This window comes from Pteropus alecto, unplaced genomic scaffold (genome assembly GCF_000325575.1).
Source record: "Pteropus alecto unplaced genomic scaffold, ASM32557v1 scaffold8, whole genome shotgun sequence".
Lineage (NCBI taxonomy): Eukaryota > Metazoa > Chordata > Mammalia > Chiroptera > Pteropodidae > Pteropus > Pteropus alecto.
In genome coordinates, this window is record NW_006494609.1 from 15,144,265 (window position 1) to 15,158,842 (window position 14,578).

The 14,578-nt window shown below is 36.3% G+C and overlaps 1 protein-coding gene and 1 non-coding gene across 3 annotated transcripts in view; one reads left to right on the forward strand and one right to left on the reverse strand.

Annotated features, from left to right (window-relative positions):
* PPP4R3A (protein phosphatase 4 regulatory subunit 3A) overlaps positions 1-14,572 on the reverse strand; it is a 36,343-nt gene extending 21,771 nt beyond the window's left edge. For both annotated transcript variants that reach the window (XM_006925530.2, XM_006925529.2), the window contains exons 1-3: positions 14,351-14,572; positions 3,526-3,581; positions 180-278 (exon numbers count right to left, since the gene is read on the reverse strand). In XM_006925530.2, coding sequence (XP_006925592.1) covers positions 180-278; positions 3,526-3,581; positions 14,351-14,492 — 297 coding nt within the window. In that variant the 5' untranslated portion in view covers positions 14,493-14,572. The remainder of the gene's footprint in view (positions 1-179; positions 279-3,525; positions 3,582-14,350) is intronic.
* Positions 4,739-4,857, forward strand: LOC112473892. Its single transcript, XR_003044188.1, has one exon. It is a non-coding gene; the product is annotated as a 5S ribosomal RNA (ribosomal RNA).
* Positions 14,573-14,578: the final 6 nt, after the last annotated feature.

The following is a 14,578-nucleotide window of genomic DNA, read 5'->3' on the forward strand; positions in this document are numbered from 1 at the left end:
TAGTAAAATGTCAATAACTGCACTTTCCTATAAATTGAGCTTTTTCACAGAAAACAGTGAATTTAACAGATTTATATGAAATGTCTGCCTATTTATTTAAAACAAAGGGCATTAGCTAAAAGCACAGCAAAAAACGAAATACTTAAAGAACATGTTGATTTTCTAATTTTTAAAATTACCTGACATATTTTCTCCCAAATTTCATCACATCCAGCTTTTTCTTGAAAGCTAAGAGCCAAGTCATAATTTTCTGCTTCCGACCACACAATCAAAGTATCCTTGAGAGAAAAAAGTCTGAATGATTAACATATATTATCACGGCTATTCAAAGTATAAGGCAAATGAGCAACAAGGAATGGAGAACAGTACTCTTTACTTTTTGCAACATTAATAGTGGTAATTACCAATGCCTTTTTACATCTCACTTTATCCAATCTACAAAATGAAAATTGTGTTTCTTTAAAGAGAATTTTAACCAATATATGAAAACCACTACAAAATGACACACGATCTAAATATACCAAAAGATACAAAGTAAATGTTGTATCAATCCTGTGCTTGCACATTAAGTTATATTTTATGCCTAAAGAGAAAGAGCATTTAGTAAATACATAGGGCATGTTAGGAGGATGGGATTAATAAACCTAGCTCCTCCTCCTCCTGTCAACATCAAGTGTTCTTTATCTGGGGCCCAAAGGGCCCACGAAGCCCTTGAAATTACTGGCTAAATTTGTAATATGTGAGCATTTATTTAGACAGAGGTTTTTAACTTTCACCAGTGTGGTGGTTCAAGAAGCAAGATGCTCCTATCACCTACCACTCCTTTACTCCTATTCACTTTATTGTTTTAATGATATTCTTTTAATTTTTAATAAACAGTTTAACAGTTTTTATTAGCATGTAATCTCAGCAAGACACTACACTTACAATACTATTTTATATACCCTGTAGTACAAAATAATGTGTATTCTACAATATGATGGTATAATAAAAATACTTATAAGGTCTAGGTATCTTTTCAAATGTACACTGTTTCATAGCAATCAACCATTTCAAAAAAAGGGCCCTCATCGAGAGGTCTATGAATCATCTACATGAAATGGTTAATGGCACTAGGGAGTTACATTTTTAAAAAAGAAGCCTAAGATAAAAGCTATCATGTAGCATTTTTTCAAGGTGGTCTAAAGAAAAGAATTAGAAGTCAGAGTTAGATGGATTTGAGTACAATATAAAGAAAAAATAACGCAATCTGACCAAAAAGTAACTGAAAGGAAACAAGCAAAGGCTGGCTGAATATCCTATCATGGTGATAAAAAAGTGCCTATACCGAAGAGGAAACATGACTAGATTATCTTTAAGGTACCTAGGTCTACAGCCATGCCATCCCTGAACAAGCCCGATCCCATCTGATATCGGAAGCTAAGCAGGGTCGGGCCTGGTCAGTACTTGGATGGGAGACCACCTAGTAAGTCCTTGCTGTAGGTGTAAAAAAAATTTTTTTTAAATAAATAAATAAATAAGAGATTGTAAGCTGGCAAGGTCCTTGCAATCTGTGAGGTCAACCAAGGGTTGCCTCACCTAAAAACTATATATATGTATCTTTAAGGTACCTTAAAAGGACCTATGTTTCTTCTATGGCAGTTTCTAATACTTTTCACTATCAAAGACACCTCTTACTATATTCAAATGGATCCCACGTTTAAAAATTTGTCTGCTAAATTGCATATTAACTCTTTTCAGTCAAGTATATAACTGTCCATCATGAGACCAATAGTCTCTCACAGAACTAAAGTGATGCCAGCCAGAAGTATATAAATGACCATTTGCTCAGGCTATGCAGCATTACTAATAGGGGAAATCTACAATCTTATTCAGAATTTTAAAAAAGAGCTCAAAGACCCCTTTTTACTATCTTCAGACTTCTAGAGATCATAGACCCCAGGGAGGCAATCTGTTCCACAGTGATCAAATATCTGTTCAGGCTCAAAATAATTTACATAAACATTGTAAGCTCAACATGGGTAACCTCCTGAGCCTCAGTTTTTTTGTTTTAAAAATGGGTATAATAAACAGTTATGAAAATTGGTGGTAATATGATCCTATTGGAACAAGCCTAAAACCAATATCACATTAGTAATAAGGTATATCTAATGTTAACTGTAAGCTACTGCCCTGTTACAATGTATATTCAGAATCATTTGGAGGCTTAAATCAGGGCACAGCTATTCATAGGCTCTTAATCACACATCTGACAAATTTAGAAGTCAGAAAATTTTTTACAACGTGTTTTGTTTTCCTTGAAGAGCTTTGCTTATTTATTATCCAATAACCAAAAGATTAAGACATAGATTTGTTCATTCATCCTCAAAACAGACTTGATCTTTTTCTTAGGATGTACTTTTTACTATTCCACTGACTGAAACCTGGAAACATAAATTTATGTATTTAAGTATAAAACATCAAAGCCAAATGTTTAAGTATAAAACATCCAACCATTCCAATCAAACTTAAAAGTTTTCTTAAGAACACTAAATGCAGCAGTGTTAACAGACCATTAAACTATCAGGAAAATATTTCATATTGTACCAATGTTTTTGGACAAATTAATCACCATGAAATAGATTTAGTTAGGAGTTAATATCAGCTTTTCTATGTACTATCTATGTGACCTCAAGCAAGTCACAATCTTTAAACATTGCCTAATGTGCAAAACAAAGCCAATGCTTCTTTCTAGTAATATTTTAGTGTCGATGAAGCAAAGCATTTTATGATATGTAAATACATGCATATATTTACAAAGTAACATATGATTGTTAATGTGTTCTTTAAATTATTTCATCTCTGCACCTTCAGGGCAATGAGGGGACTGATACTGATTTCATTGGCTTTGTAGAGCTTTCAGTATATCTGTGTGTGCGCGCGTGCTGAATATATACCATCTGCTGATAGCGCTAGTAAGTAGTAAGTGAAAGATCTGCTTTCAAGTATCTCTTGCACATCGGAAGGATCCGATGAGATCTCAAAGAGAGAGCATACTCAAATTGAAAGTTGCCTTAAAACTGCAATATCATTATAATGTTCTCTTTGGGCTATGTAAAAAATCAGATTCTTATCTACACTGAGTTGCTGTATAGGGATACAAATATTTGTTCTGCACTAGCATCTGCAATAGCAAAGGAAGGAGCTTCTATTTATTTGTGTTAGTAGCTGATTATTACATCAGTGGCCACTTTTTTTTCCTTTAGGTAGAAACTGTTTTAGTTTTAACTTCTGGAAATTAAGACTCAGTTGCTAGAATATCTGGAACATAAACTTAGCTTACCTCAGATCAAAATTTTTTAAATTAAAAATGACTGCTTTATATACTACAGAGGTTGGTAGAAATCACATTTTAGAACTAGAGAGGCAAAGTATGTTGTAATCTGTTTTGAAATTTTCGTTGTAAGGAATCAGAGGGTAAATTTTCATTTAATCAAACTGAGAAGACAATATGCAAGATAAAATAAAACATCTTCAAATTTTTACCTGTTGTTTCTGGTATGCAGTGTTAGGATTTATTTTGGACTCTAAAAGTAGAGAGCCTACGAAACAGAAAAAGAAAAGACATTCCATTATGTAAGTGCAAAGCAGCAAAATCATATATTCCTTACATATACACATAGTTCCTTTTCTGAACATTTGATGCACATATAACTTCAGTTAAAACATTATTTTTAAAAAATACAAGTTTAAATATAATAACTTGTAACCCAAGAAAGGCTGGCTTTATACATATTTACTGTAAACAAGACAGACATGATCATCTGGAGTGAGTACTGGATGGTAATAGAAATCTAACAATTTATGGGCAGCACACGGTAGTGAAACAGTACAGAGTGATACCAGAGGGCCTGGGTTTAAATCTCTGATATACAGTTATTACTTAGAGACATATTCTAAAAAATGCAGATATGCTGATCTCTCTCTCAAGACTGGAAATGAGAATTTACAAAAGTTTGAAAACATCAAGGATATGAACCATAGCCCAAGTACATCCTCAAATTATGCTTCACCTTCAGAAAGATTCATATTTGTTTCTTAATACAGGAATTACCACTCTTCTCCATCTTCAAATAATTTATTTCTCATAGTTAAGTTAATTTGCACATTCTGGTATTTTCTCCTCCCTGGCAGTATCATAAGACTCATGGTATTTAGAAAACAAGTACTGCTTTGTGACAAAGCAAAATTTAAGACTCAACTTACATCTCTCCCCTCAACCAGTTCCAGTTTATCCCCCAATACACTAATCTAAATTCTGGCCTAAAATGCTTAAGAAGCTGGTTTCTCCACACCTGTCTTTCATCCTAAGCTTTCATTTCTTCTCATATAATACTTAACAGCTGCTTTACCCATTCCAGATAGTGGCTACACAGTTGGGAAAAGGGTATTCTTAACATTTCCAGATTTAATTAACTTGCTTTTATGTTAAAAATTGTTTGTGAATTTTATGATACTGTCCCATATTAGTGATTTGATGACCATTTACTACTATGTGCTCATAACAGTGCTGTGATATTGAATATAGTAAAATACCAGTATTTACCAAGTTGTGATGACTTAATTTGCAAACACCCTATGTACCTAGACAGCTTCCCAATTCACTCAAATGTTCCCACTATGTCTAGCACAGGTGAACAGCTCAACCCCAAATCTGTCTACTTTCCTTTCTATGCTTAAGGTAACTAAACTGCCTATTGTCTATGGCCATGCCACCCTGAACAAGCCCGATCCCATCTGATCTCGGAAGGTAAGCAGGGTCAGGCCTGGTTAGTACTTGGATGGGAGACCACCTAGGAAGACCAGGTGCTATAGGTGTAAAAAATTTTAAAAAATAATAATAATAAGGGATTGTAAGTTGACAAGGTCCGTGCAATCTGTGAGGTCAACCAAGGGTTGCCCCGCCTAAAAAAATAAATATAAGTAAACAGTCTCCATAGTTTTCCCACCTGTAACCCCCAAACTCCATTTCTTTAGGCTCTTTTCTTTTTACTATTTTTGGATGAGGTTCAGATAAACACTCCCACATTCTAGAGGAAACTCTGTTTAATCCTCTTTTTCTAACTTTTGCTAAAATAATCAAAAATAATTTTTTCACTGCTCCTTCAATTTTTTATATGCACAATTATTGGATTTTTATTTTGGTAATTATTAAGAATTGTCATAGTGATACATTCATAAGAAAAAGCAGCAGCAAATGAACTCAATGTCTAGAATCTCTTAAAAGTATTAAAAGTCTCCAATTATCTTTGTAAGTATTCTTTCATTGTTTTAACTACTAGGACAAAAAATTGCATTCTGTTGTTTCCCAATTAAATCACAGAGTATGTATCAGGTAGATTATGGACTAAACTTGCTTTTTAAAGATGAGTCGTGGCATATAACTACACTCAAAACATGGTTTCTATGAGAAAATATATTCCAAACAAACCTACTTTAAAATATAGCATGTCCTCAAAAACGATCTATCCCTAGAAAACTACATAAGAAACAAATCAAATGGAATACTTTACAACAAATTTCAGAAGATGCAAGAGGTCTAGTGTCATAAAGCCAAACTAAGTAATGCCTCTTTGAAAGTTAAATGACACAAAAGCACAACCTACCCAAAAGAAAATATTGGACATCACTGATAAGTAACTGGACATGATCTAAATTAGAAACTTCTGTGCTATAAAGACCATCAAGATATGTGAAAAGACAACCCCACAGAATGGGAGAAATTATTTAGAAATCATATATCTGATGAGGAACTGGTATCCAGAACTCTTAAAACTCAATAATAAAGACAATTCAATTTAAAAATGAGCAATGGATCTGAATAGACATTTCTCCAAAGAAGACACGGAAATGGACAGTAAGCATGAAAAGATGCTCAACATCATTAGTCATTAGGAAAATACAAATCAAAACCACAATTAAGATACTATTTCACACCAGCTAGGATGCCTACAAAGATGGACAAAAACAAGTGTTGACAACCATATGAAGAACTTGGAACCCTCATATATTTTGTTTATGGGTAGATAAAAAGGCATCCACTTTGGAAAACGGTTTGGCAGTTCCTCAAAAAGTTATCAACAAGTCCACTCCTAGGTATATACCCAAGAGAAATGAAAACATATGTCCACATAAGTATGTGTACCTGTATGTTCGTAGCAGCATTATTCCTAATAGCAAGAAAGTGAAAATCCAAATGTCCAAAAACTGATGAATGGACAAATAAAATGAAATCGTATTCAGCTATACAAACAAATGAAGTTCTGATTCATGCATGAACCTTGTAAAGAAGCCAGTTACAAAAGACCACCTATTATATGACTGCATTTATATGAAATATTCAGAGTAAGCAAATTTGGAGAAAGATCAGTAGATTAGGGGTTGTTTAGGGCTGGCAGGAAGGGGGAGTGAATGGATAGTTATTGCTAAAGGTACATGATTTAGAGAGGAAAAAATGTTCAAAATTAAAGTGCAAATACTCATAACGGAATATCACATAGCAATGGTAATGAATGAACCAAACGTGTGAATGCAACAACATATATGAATCTTAGAAGCATGAATGAAAGCTGCCTCAGACAAAAGGATACACCATATAATTCCATTTACATAAAGTTCAAAAACTGGCAAAAACTAATCTGTGGTGTTAGAAGTTAGGTTGTGTTTTTAGGGTGTTAGCGTTTGGTGGGGAGGGAAGAGGAGAAAGGGAGAGAATGACTGAGAAAGGACATGAAACAGGCTTCCAGGGTGCTGGTTATATTGTTTCTTCATCTCTGTTATTTTGTGAAAATTCATCAAGCTAAATACTGATCATTTATGTACTTTTTTGATGTACATATTATACTTCTAGTTTTGTTTTGTTTTTAAGTTTAAAAAAGGGATAAACAACGCATGGCACAGGGGTTGGAATTACCACTTCAAGTTGTGCTTTCAAGAAACACACATCTGACTGCGCAGCTGCTAAAACAAAACATAAAACTGGTAGTGGTATAACTATTATTTTTAAGGACCAGTTCCTTTTGCATTTGCTTCAAAACTCTCAGCAGTGTTACAAGGTCAGGGTAATTGCAAAGGAAAAAATCACAAGTCGAAAGCCTGAAGTGTTCCCTCCCAAAGCCCTGGCTAAAACAATAAGCACATACTCGAAGCTTCTGGTGTTGGCAAATTTATCCTATTTTGGGGGGGCCACCTTAAGATGTTCTGGGAAAGCATCTTTCCTGAAACCCATTTTAGCCATATCCATGGCTTTGGTCTAAGATACCACTTTAGGAAATCCAGCCCCGGTCCCCAAATACTATGTTCCCTAAGAGATCATTAGAGGTTGTAGAGCAGGGGTCCCCAAACCCCGGGCCAAGGACCAGTACTGGTCCATGGCCTCTTAGGACTGGGCCACACAGCAGGAGGTGAGAGGTGGGCGAGCAAAGCTTGATCTGTATTTGCAGCTGCTCCCCAACACTAGCATCACCGCCTCGGGTCCACCTCAGATCATCAGGCATTAGATTCTCGTAGGAGCACTGGTCCCTGGTGCCAAAAAAGTTGGGAATCTCTGTTGTAGAGAACTGAACATGGCAAACGTCCTTTTAGTTTGGGGGCTAAGTAAGATAATAATGAAAAGACACATTTCTAGTCTATTAGGTTCCTCACCCCCATATCCTAGTTTCTATTGGATTAAGTTGTGGATCAACTTCAATCAACTGAAAAATATCTAGCTGAGTATTAATATGCATTAACACAATCCTTCCCTCTAACAAATTAATCTTTATCAGTTCCTATAGCTATAGTACTGGGAACAGTAATTCCATTCTAGTAATATATGGGTATGGATGTGGATATAGAGTTCAGCTGTAGGTGAGAGGCATTTATCATGGTAGCAGAGACAACAGGAGAAATCAAGAAGTTGATCCTTAGTAAGAGATCTTAAGCAACGTTAAGAGAGGTGGAAAAGGTTCTCTCCATTAAGGAGTATACATGCTTTTGGTAACGAGTAGGTCCAGTATATCTTAATAACTGAAGCACATATGTAAGACAGCCCCCACCCCAACTTATTTGAGAAACACATTCATCCTCTCCGATGAAAAAGAGGAACTTACTCTCGCCCTCCCAGTGACACCACCTCCTCACACATTTGAGAAAGACACTGTCACAAGACAAGCCTGCACCGCAAACTCCAATATTAAGACCTGAGAAAGACATTCCCACTTCTAACCTGAATGAAGAAGACAATATAAAGACACAAAGGAAAATTAAGAAAGCGATCAGGCTATAAGAGGAATGCATCAATACACATAATTAAATGTCATTGCAGAATCTATCACTCAGACCACGAGCAAAATCAACCATCCTCAGGTGAACTAAAGAGTACAACTACCGCACAGTAAATGCTCGTCAGAGTCCATTCCAAAGATGTTCTGATAAGTCTCCAAGTCCATATTTGCACATGCACATCTTCAAAAAAATAAAAGAGGATCCTTAATTCTCATTTACCATTACCAAGATGGAAAATCTGCCAAACTTTTCTGGAGGGTCATTTATCTTTATCTATCAAGCTTTTAAACACATACTACTCTTTAGTCCAACAATTCTACAAAATTATTTTACATCCTCACGAAAGTGCAAAGTATGTGAATAAAGATGTCGTCAGCAATGTTTGTAATGGTAAAAAACTAGAAATAATCTCTATGCCAGCTGTTTGTGTGGGGACCTTAAGGGGTACAGAAAATCAAAACTATGTTCATATTACTAAGAGGTTACTTGCATTTTTCACTTATTTTTCTTACAATGTCCATACTGTGATATTACAACAGAAAGAATGTAGATGAGAACCTTCCTTAAAAAAAAAAAAATTAAGCCATGTATTTAAGAGATTAGTAAAAATGTAAAATGACACTCTTCTCATTAAATTTCTTATTTGAGAAAAGCTTTTTTAAAGTCTTAGTTTTAATTTCTATTATGGTAAATACTGATAGATACAACCCACATAAACAAAAGCTTTTAGGGATCCTCAATTTTAAGATGATAAAGATATCCTAAGGGGTCTATGGCCATGCCACCCTGAACAAGCCCAGTCCTGTCTGATCTCGAAAGCTAAGCAAGGTCAGGCCTGGTTAGTACTTAGATGAGAGACCACCTAGGAAGACCAGGTGCTATAAGTGTTAAAAATAAGAAATAAAAAAATAAGGTACTATAAATTTACAAGGTCCTTGCAATCTGTGAGGTCAACCAAGGGTTGCCTCGCCTAAAAAAAAAAAAGATATCCTAAGGAAAAAAGTTTGAGAAATGCTACTCTATGCCAATAACAGTGTACTGTATGAATTAAACATATAGTGGAATACTATGCAACTTTTAAATGAGATAGATGTGTGTATCCTGACACAAATAGATGTCCCAAATATACTGACAAAAAAGAGGTCTGTATGCTGAGGAAATAGGGAAACAATAGCATAGGAGGAAATGCCACTCAGAATATCACCAAGACAACTGCAGTTAGATGCTGTCAAACACTGATAATGAGAAAAAGTAATAATAAAACAAAAAGTACGATTACTAGTATGAATAATTAGGTCATTAAAAATGTTCCTTCTCTGCTTCATGACATCTTGGTTCCTCTTGTAAAATGAAAGGTGAAGAGCTTTTCTGGTATCCTGTTGCCAACCCTCAACACACCCTATCAAAACAAACACCTCCAGAGAGTGGGGTGAAGGCTGTTGGTAATGCAGACTACAGCATCATTCGAAAAGTTTAAATCAACTTGGATCCAGATAGCTTGTTTGATTGCTAGTCTAACAAACATTCATACAATGAATTCATGCAAATATTTTCAAATGGAAAGATTATATATTTTTAAATCTAGATTTCTGGCTGGGTGTACGAAAAGACCACGAAACTGAACTACCCAATCAATACACCAAGACTTACAGTTAGAAAAAAATAATACCTCATAGGGTTGCTGTATTAACTGAATATTTATATAAAGTGCCTATCTCATTATCTAATACATAACCAGCACTCAATACTTTTTTTTTAAGGCATGAACAGAATATCATTTTGCTGGCACCACTGTTTTGTTGAATAGTAGAAAAACTGATAACAATGACCCAGAAATACATTAAAAATGAAAGGTTAACCAACACAGGTTCATTATACTGCTTAAGAAAAACATGCTTAGGAAACATTCCATTAAAACTATTGAGATTTTTAACCTGGTACAGTTTTATTTAGCTGGAAAATTCACTTGTTTAGAAGATCTCCCCTTTCACTAGAGAAATGAGATATAAAGAATGTCTTCTCTATCTTCTGTGGTTCTACTTTCAGTATTGACCAACCAATCAGATTCAGGTAGCATGGGAATATCTGGTTTGGGGTTAAGGCCTTAGCTTAAATTTGGATAAACACTTAAGGATTTCAGAATGAACAGCTCCAGCTGTCACTCCTGAGTAAGCAGTTCAACCTCTAGGTTTCTCCGGTATATTGTTCTTATCGATGATCAAAGCTCAGGGTAGGGTACTATGCATCACTAGTAGGAAGAAAACACCATCAAAATCAGTTAATGGAAGTCCAAAATCTCATTTAGATAGTAGACTAGTGCATACTTTAAACCTACAGCAGGTCTGTGTTCCAAGTCTCTCCCTCTTGATTTTTGTAGTCCACAGATTACACATAGAATTTAAAAACTAAAAGTTTATTTTAGGGGGAAAAATTAGTTAACACTGTAGCCCCTTCGTCTATATCCAATGTAGCTGATGGCCTTCAAACGTTGTTATCACATGCAATAGATGATAAATAAGGGTTTGGTTACCCTAAGTCTATTAATTTTCTACAAAGTAGGTCTACTTAAGAAAAAAAAATTTTTAAATCATTTTTTCAAATGAAATATTTCTCTCAGTACTAACACTGAGGCTTCTTGGTAGCTAAATCTGGAATGCTTCCTGTATGCAAGATTCTATATTACTTACTGATTTATAATAGCAATAAAAAAAAAAATGCTGATAATATCTGTTCATTTCTCTCACCAGAGCATCCAAAGCAAAACAAAGACGACTTTCCCACCCAAAGTGTTCTGACCTCCTTTTCTAATTATAGTAGGGGTAGAGACAGATCTACCTACAAGGTTCTATCTAGAGGCAGAAGCACAGGATTCCAGTTCTTACCATGAGCTAGCAGTGCTACCCTAACCAAAACACTTCCCATGTCTTGTTTTCTTCATGCCTCAAATAACAGTGAGAATTTAACCTTTTTAACTCTGAAATAGTCAAGTCAGATAATAGATAAAACTATTTGAAATGTAAAATATACTTTATAAAACTTAAGGTTAAACCCCAAAATAAGAACATTATTCTTGATGCTTGGCAAGTAATCCAGAGTAAAGAGCATGGATGTGATTTTGTGTTCAAAGACATCCTTTAGTGTGTGGAGAAATTCCAATTTCTTTATCAATTCTAAAATTTGGCAGGTTGAGGTGGTAAAACGCATAACACAGAAGAGTAGAAATGATTTGAACAGAAAGTGAGAGAACCAGTAAGTGATGAGATTATCTTCTTCAGCAAGTTAAGAGGCACAGCAAAAGGTGAAAAAAGAAAAATACTAAGTAATCATTATTAAAAGATAGAACTTTACAGGTACATAAAGCCCGAGAAATAAGGTAACCTATCTTCACTGAGGGGGAAAAAAAAAGAAAAAGTTCCTACAACATATTTTGCCTGCAGGAACCTACTGAATAAGGATGCAATCCAGAAAATGGGCTCAGTAGCTTCGTAGGACATCTATGTCCTCCAAGGCAAGGTGGGATACAGATTTGCCAAGCCACTCAGCTTCAGAGGAAAGAGAATACTTACCCAGACAGATGTGCCCTATAACAGAGAGGCCACAAGTGCTTCCATTCGGAAATTGCATTCCTGATTTTCAGGTAAGTGGATAAGCAACTCTAAGAGAAATGACTCATTTTATAGAAAATCAAAAATACTTTCTATTTTGCTCATAAGAAAAATTCTCAATTATCTTATACTGGAGAAATGGGGGAAGCACACAATAACGGATAACCCAAACCAGCAGTCAATACAAAAACTTTCACATGTGGCTTGGGGAAAAACTGTAAGTATCTTTAGGCTACAAATTGTTTTCCTTTTCTGAGATAAACCTTGAATCTATATAAAGTAGCAAATGCAACTAGACAGCAATTTGGGAATTTAAGACACACTGTAAACAGTAATTAATAACTGATAATACTAGTTTCAAGCCATAAGCTAGAGATCTCAGTCAAATCCAGTTCAATGAAACCCAGTTTGAACACTGACCTCGCTTCTTAGCCAAGCTGTGTTATTTAGCCTCTCTGAGCTTCAGTAAAATATGGCCCCATTTGTAAAATATGGCTAATAATAGTATCTGCACCAGAGGACGCAAGTAAAGAGTCTCTGGCACATAACAGGCACTCAATAAATTCTGATTATTATTCCTATTTGGAGTTTTCTTGTTTAAAAAAAATGTTACTCATCAAACTAAAGATTATTTACAATATTTCGTAAGTATTGTGGAATTGTCTAAGCCCACTCTTTGTAGTAAGTTTTCCTTATAACTTAAATTTAATGAGGACATATCAGTTAATTTTCTCTCTCCTTATTATATAAAAATTAAATCCATTTTGTTTCAGCCACTCAACTTGCCTTACTGCGGGGCCCCAAACCTTCCAAAGGGAAAAGAGGGAGGTTAGAGGTTATTTCTAAAAAGGTAAAAATAAAAATAGGGGGAAAAAACAGGTTCCTATATTATGTTATAGAGAGTATGATTCCCTAATATAGTATGACACTGAGACATAATGCTTAAAAATACTTTAAAAAGACTGCATGAGTCCAAGTAAACACATAATGTGAAGGTTATATGCCTTATTTCAAATTATTATGAGATTTCAAAGAATTGATCTCAAATGTACACGTTTTCATCTCAAAAGACGTTAACTGAACCTACAAAGCCCATACTTTCCCAAGCATCCAAAGATGTAGAAGTTAGAGTAGTTGTGACAACCATATACAAAAGCACACTAACACTTCACATTCAAACTTGTATTTTAAGAGGCAAATAGGCCTCAGAAAAATATTCCCGAAAAATTCAAAACCCTTTAAATGCCTCCAAAAGGATATAATTTTTCTTCAGTTTTATTTTGGGGAGCCATGTTAAGTAAGATACCTGTGGGCAACATACTCCAAATTACCATTTTTCAAATTAAATTGAAAATGAATGCTCCTAGAGCCTTCAATTACACACGGGTGGGTCTTATTTGTTTTTCATGGAGTTGGAATTCTGGGTAGAGTCCAATTAAAATTCTCTGAAATGAGTTTGTCACAGTTCAGACATAGAGCAAATACAATCCTAATAAACTGAAACGGCTACTCTAAAATTATAACTAATGTAACAAGACAAGTTTTCAAATGCAGAAGAAACAATCTGAAAATAACTTTACCTGAAGTGAACATTTTCTTTCAGTTAAATTCACCGTATGCCACGGGGGGGAGGGAGGGGAGTGGCAGTCCCTAAAGAGAGTAAGTCTTTAACAATGTGAAACTTATTTCCAAACAACTTGGTCTTTGAACCTTGAGGGCAGTTTCCAAGTATGCGAAGCGCAGGCATCAGGGCAGATTCGAACTGTTTTAAAGATATCTGCCAACTTTTCCCCACCTGTTAACTGAACCAAATTACGGATATACACTTAAGCAATCAAAAAAGCTCTCATAAAATGACTCCAAACTTGAAAGACGTTTACGCAATGAAACCACACGCAAAATTCTGCATCTCTAATGAAAAAGACAACTAACGCTGGGGAACACAAATCTATCTTCTCACAGCAAAGAAGCATTTTCTCTGCCGAGTGCGGAGTGGCCAGAACCACGAACCAGTGTTGGCAACCTGCGACAGGATCGAAAAGATGTAGCAGGAATTTTGTTGTTGTTGTTGTTGTTAAGAAGAAAAGCACAGAGAAATGTTCTCCAAAGAGTAAAACAGCGAAGAACTTTCTTAAAGTTTCACGCCTGCTTTACAGATGGGTGAACTAAGGCAGCAGACCGGATTAATCAGTGGCTTCAAGGTCACGCTAGTGCAAAAGAACAGCGGTCCCGGCTCCCGATCCCAGGTCTCCGACCTCGCCACACTCCCGGGCGACACGGCCCAAACGTGCCTGTCTCCACTTGTATTCGCAAGTGCCACTAGGCACTCGGAGAAAGAAAACATTTCGACAGCTCTCCGGGAGGACCGGGGTGGCCGTGGCCCGCCCTCCCTCGAGGCGGCAGCCGCCCCGTCGGTCCCCGCCGATCAGGGGTGCGCTTACCGTCGCTCTCGGCCCGGACAAGCAGGGACATGCCCTTCAGCCGCTCCACGTAGCCGGACGACACATGCCCGGTGCCTCGGTCGTCCCACTGCCGGTCCTCGTTGAGCGTGTAAACCTTCACCCGCCGCCGGGTGTCAGTCATCGTGCCGCCCAGGGGCCGGGGCCCAGGCCCCGCAGGAGTCGCCCAGGAAGGGGGCCCAGGGGAGGCGGGAGCCGAGGCAGGAGACG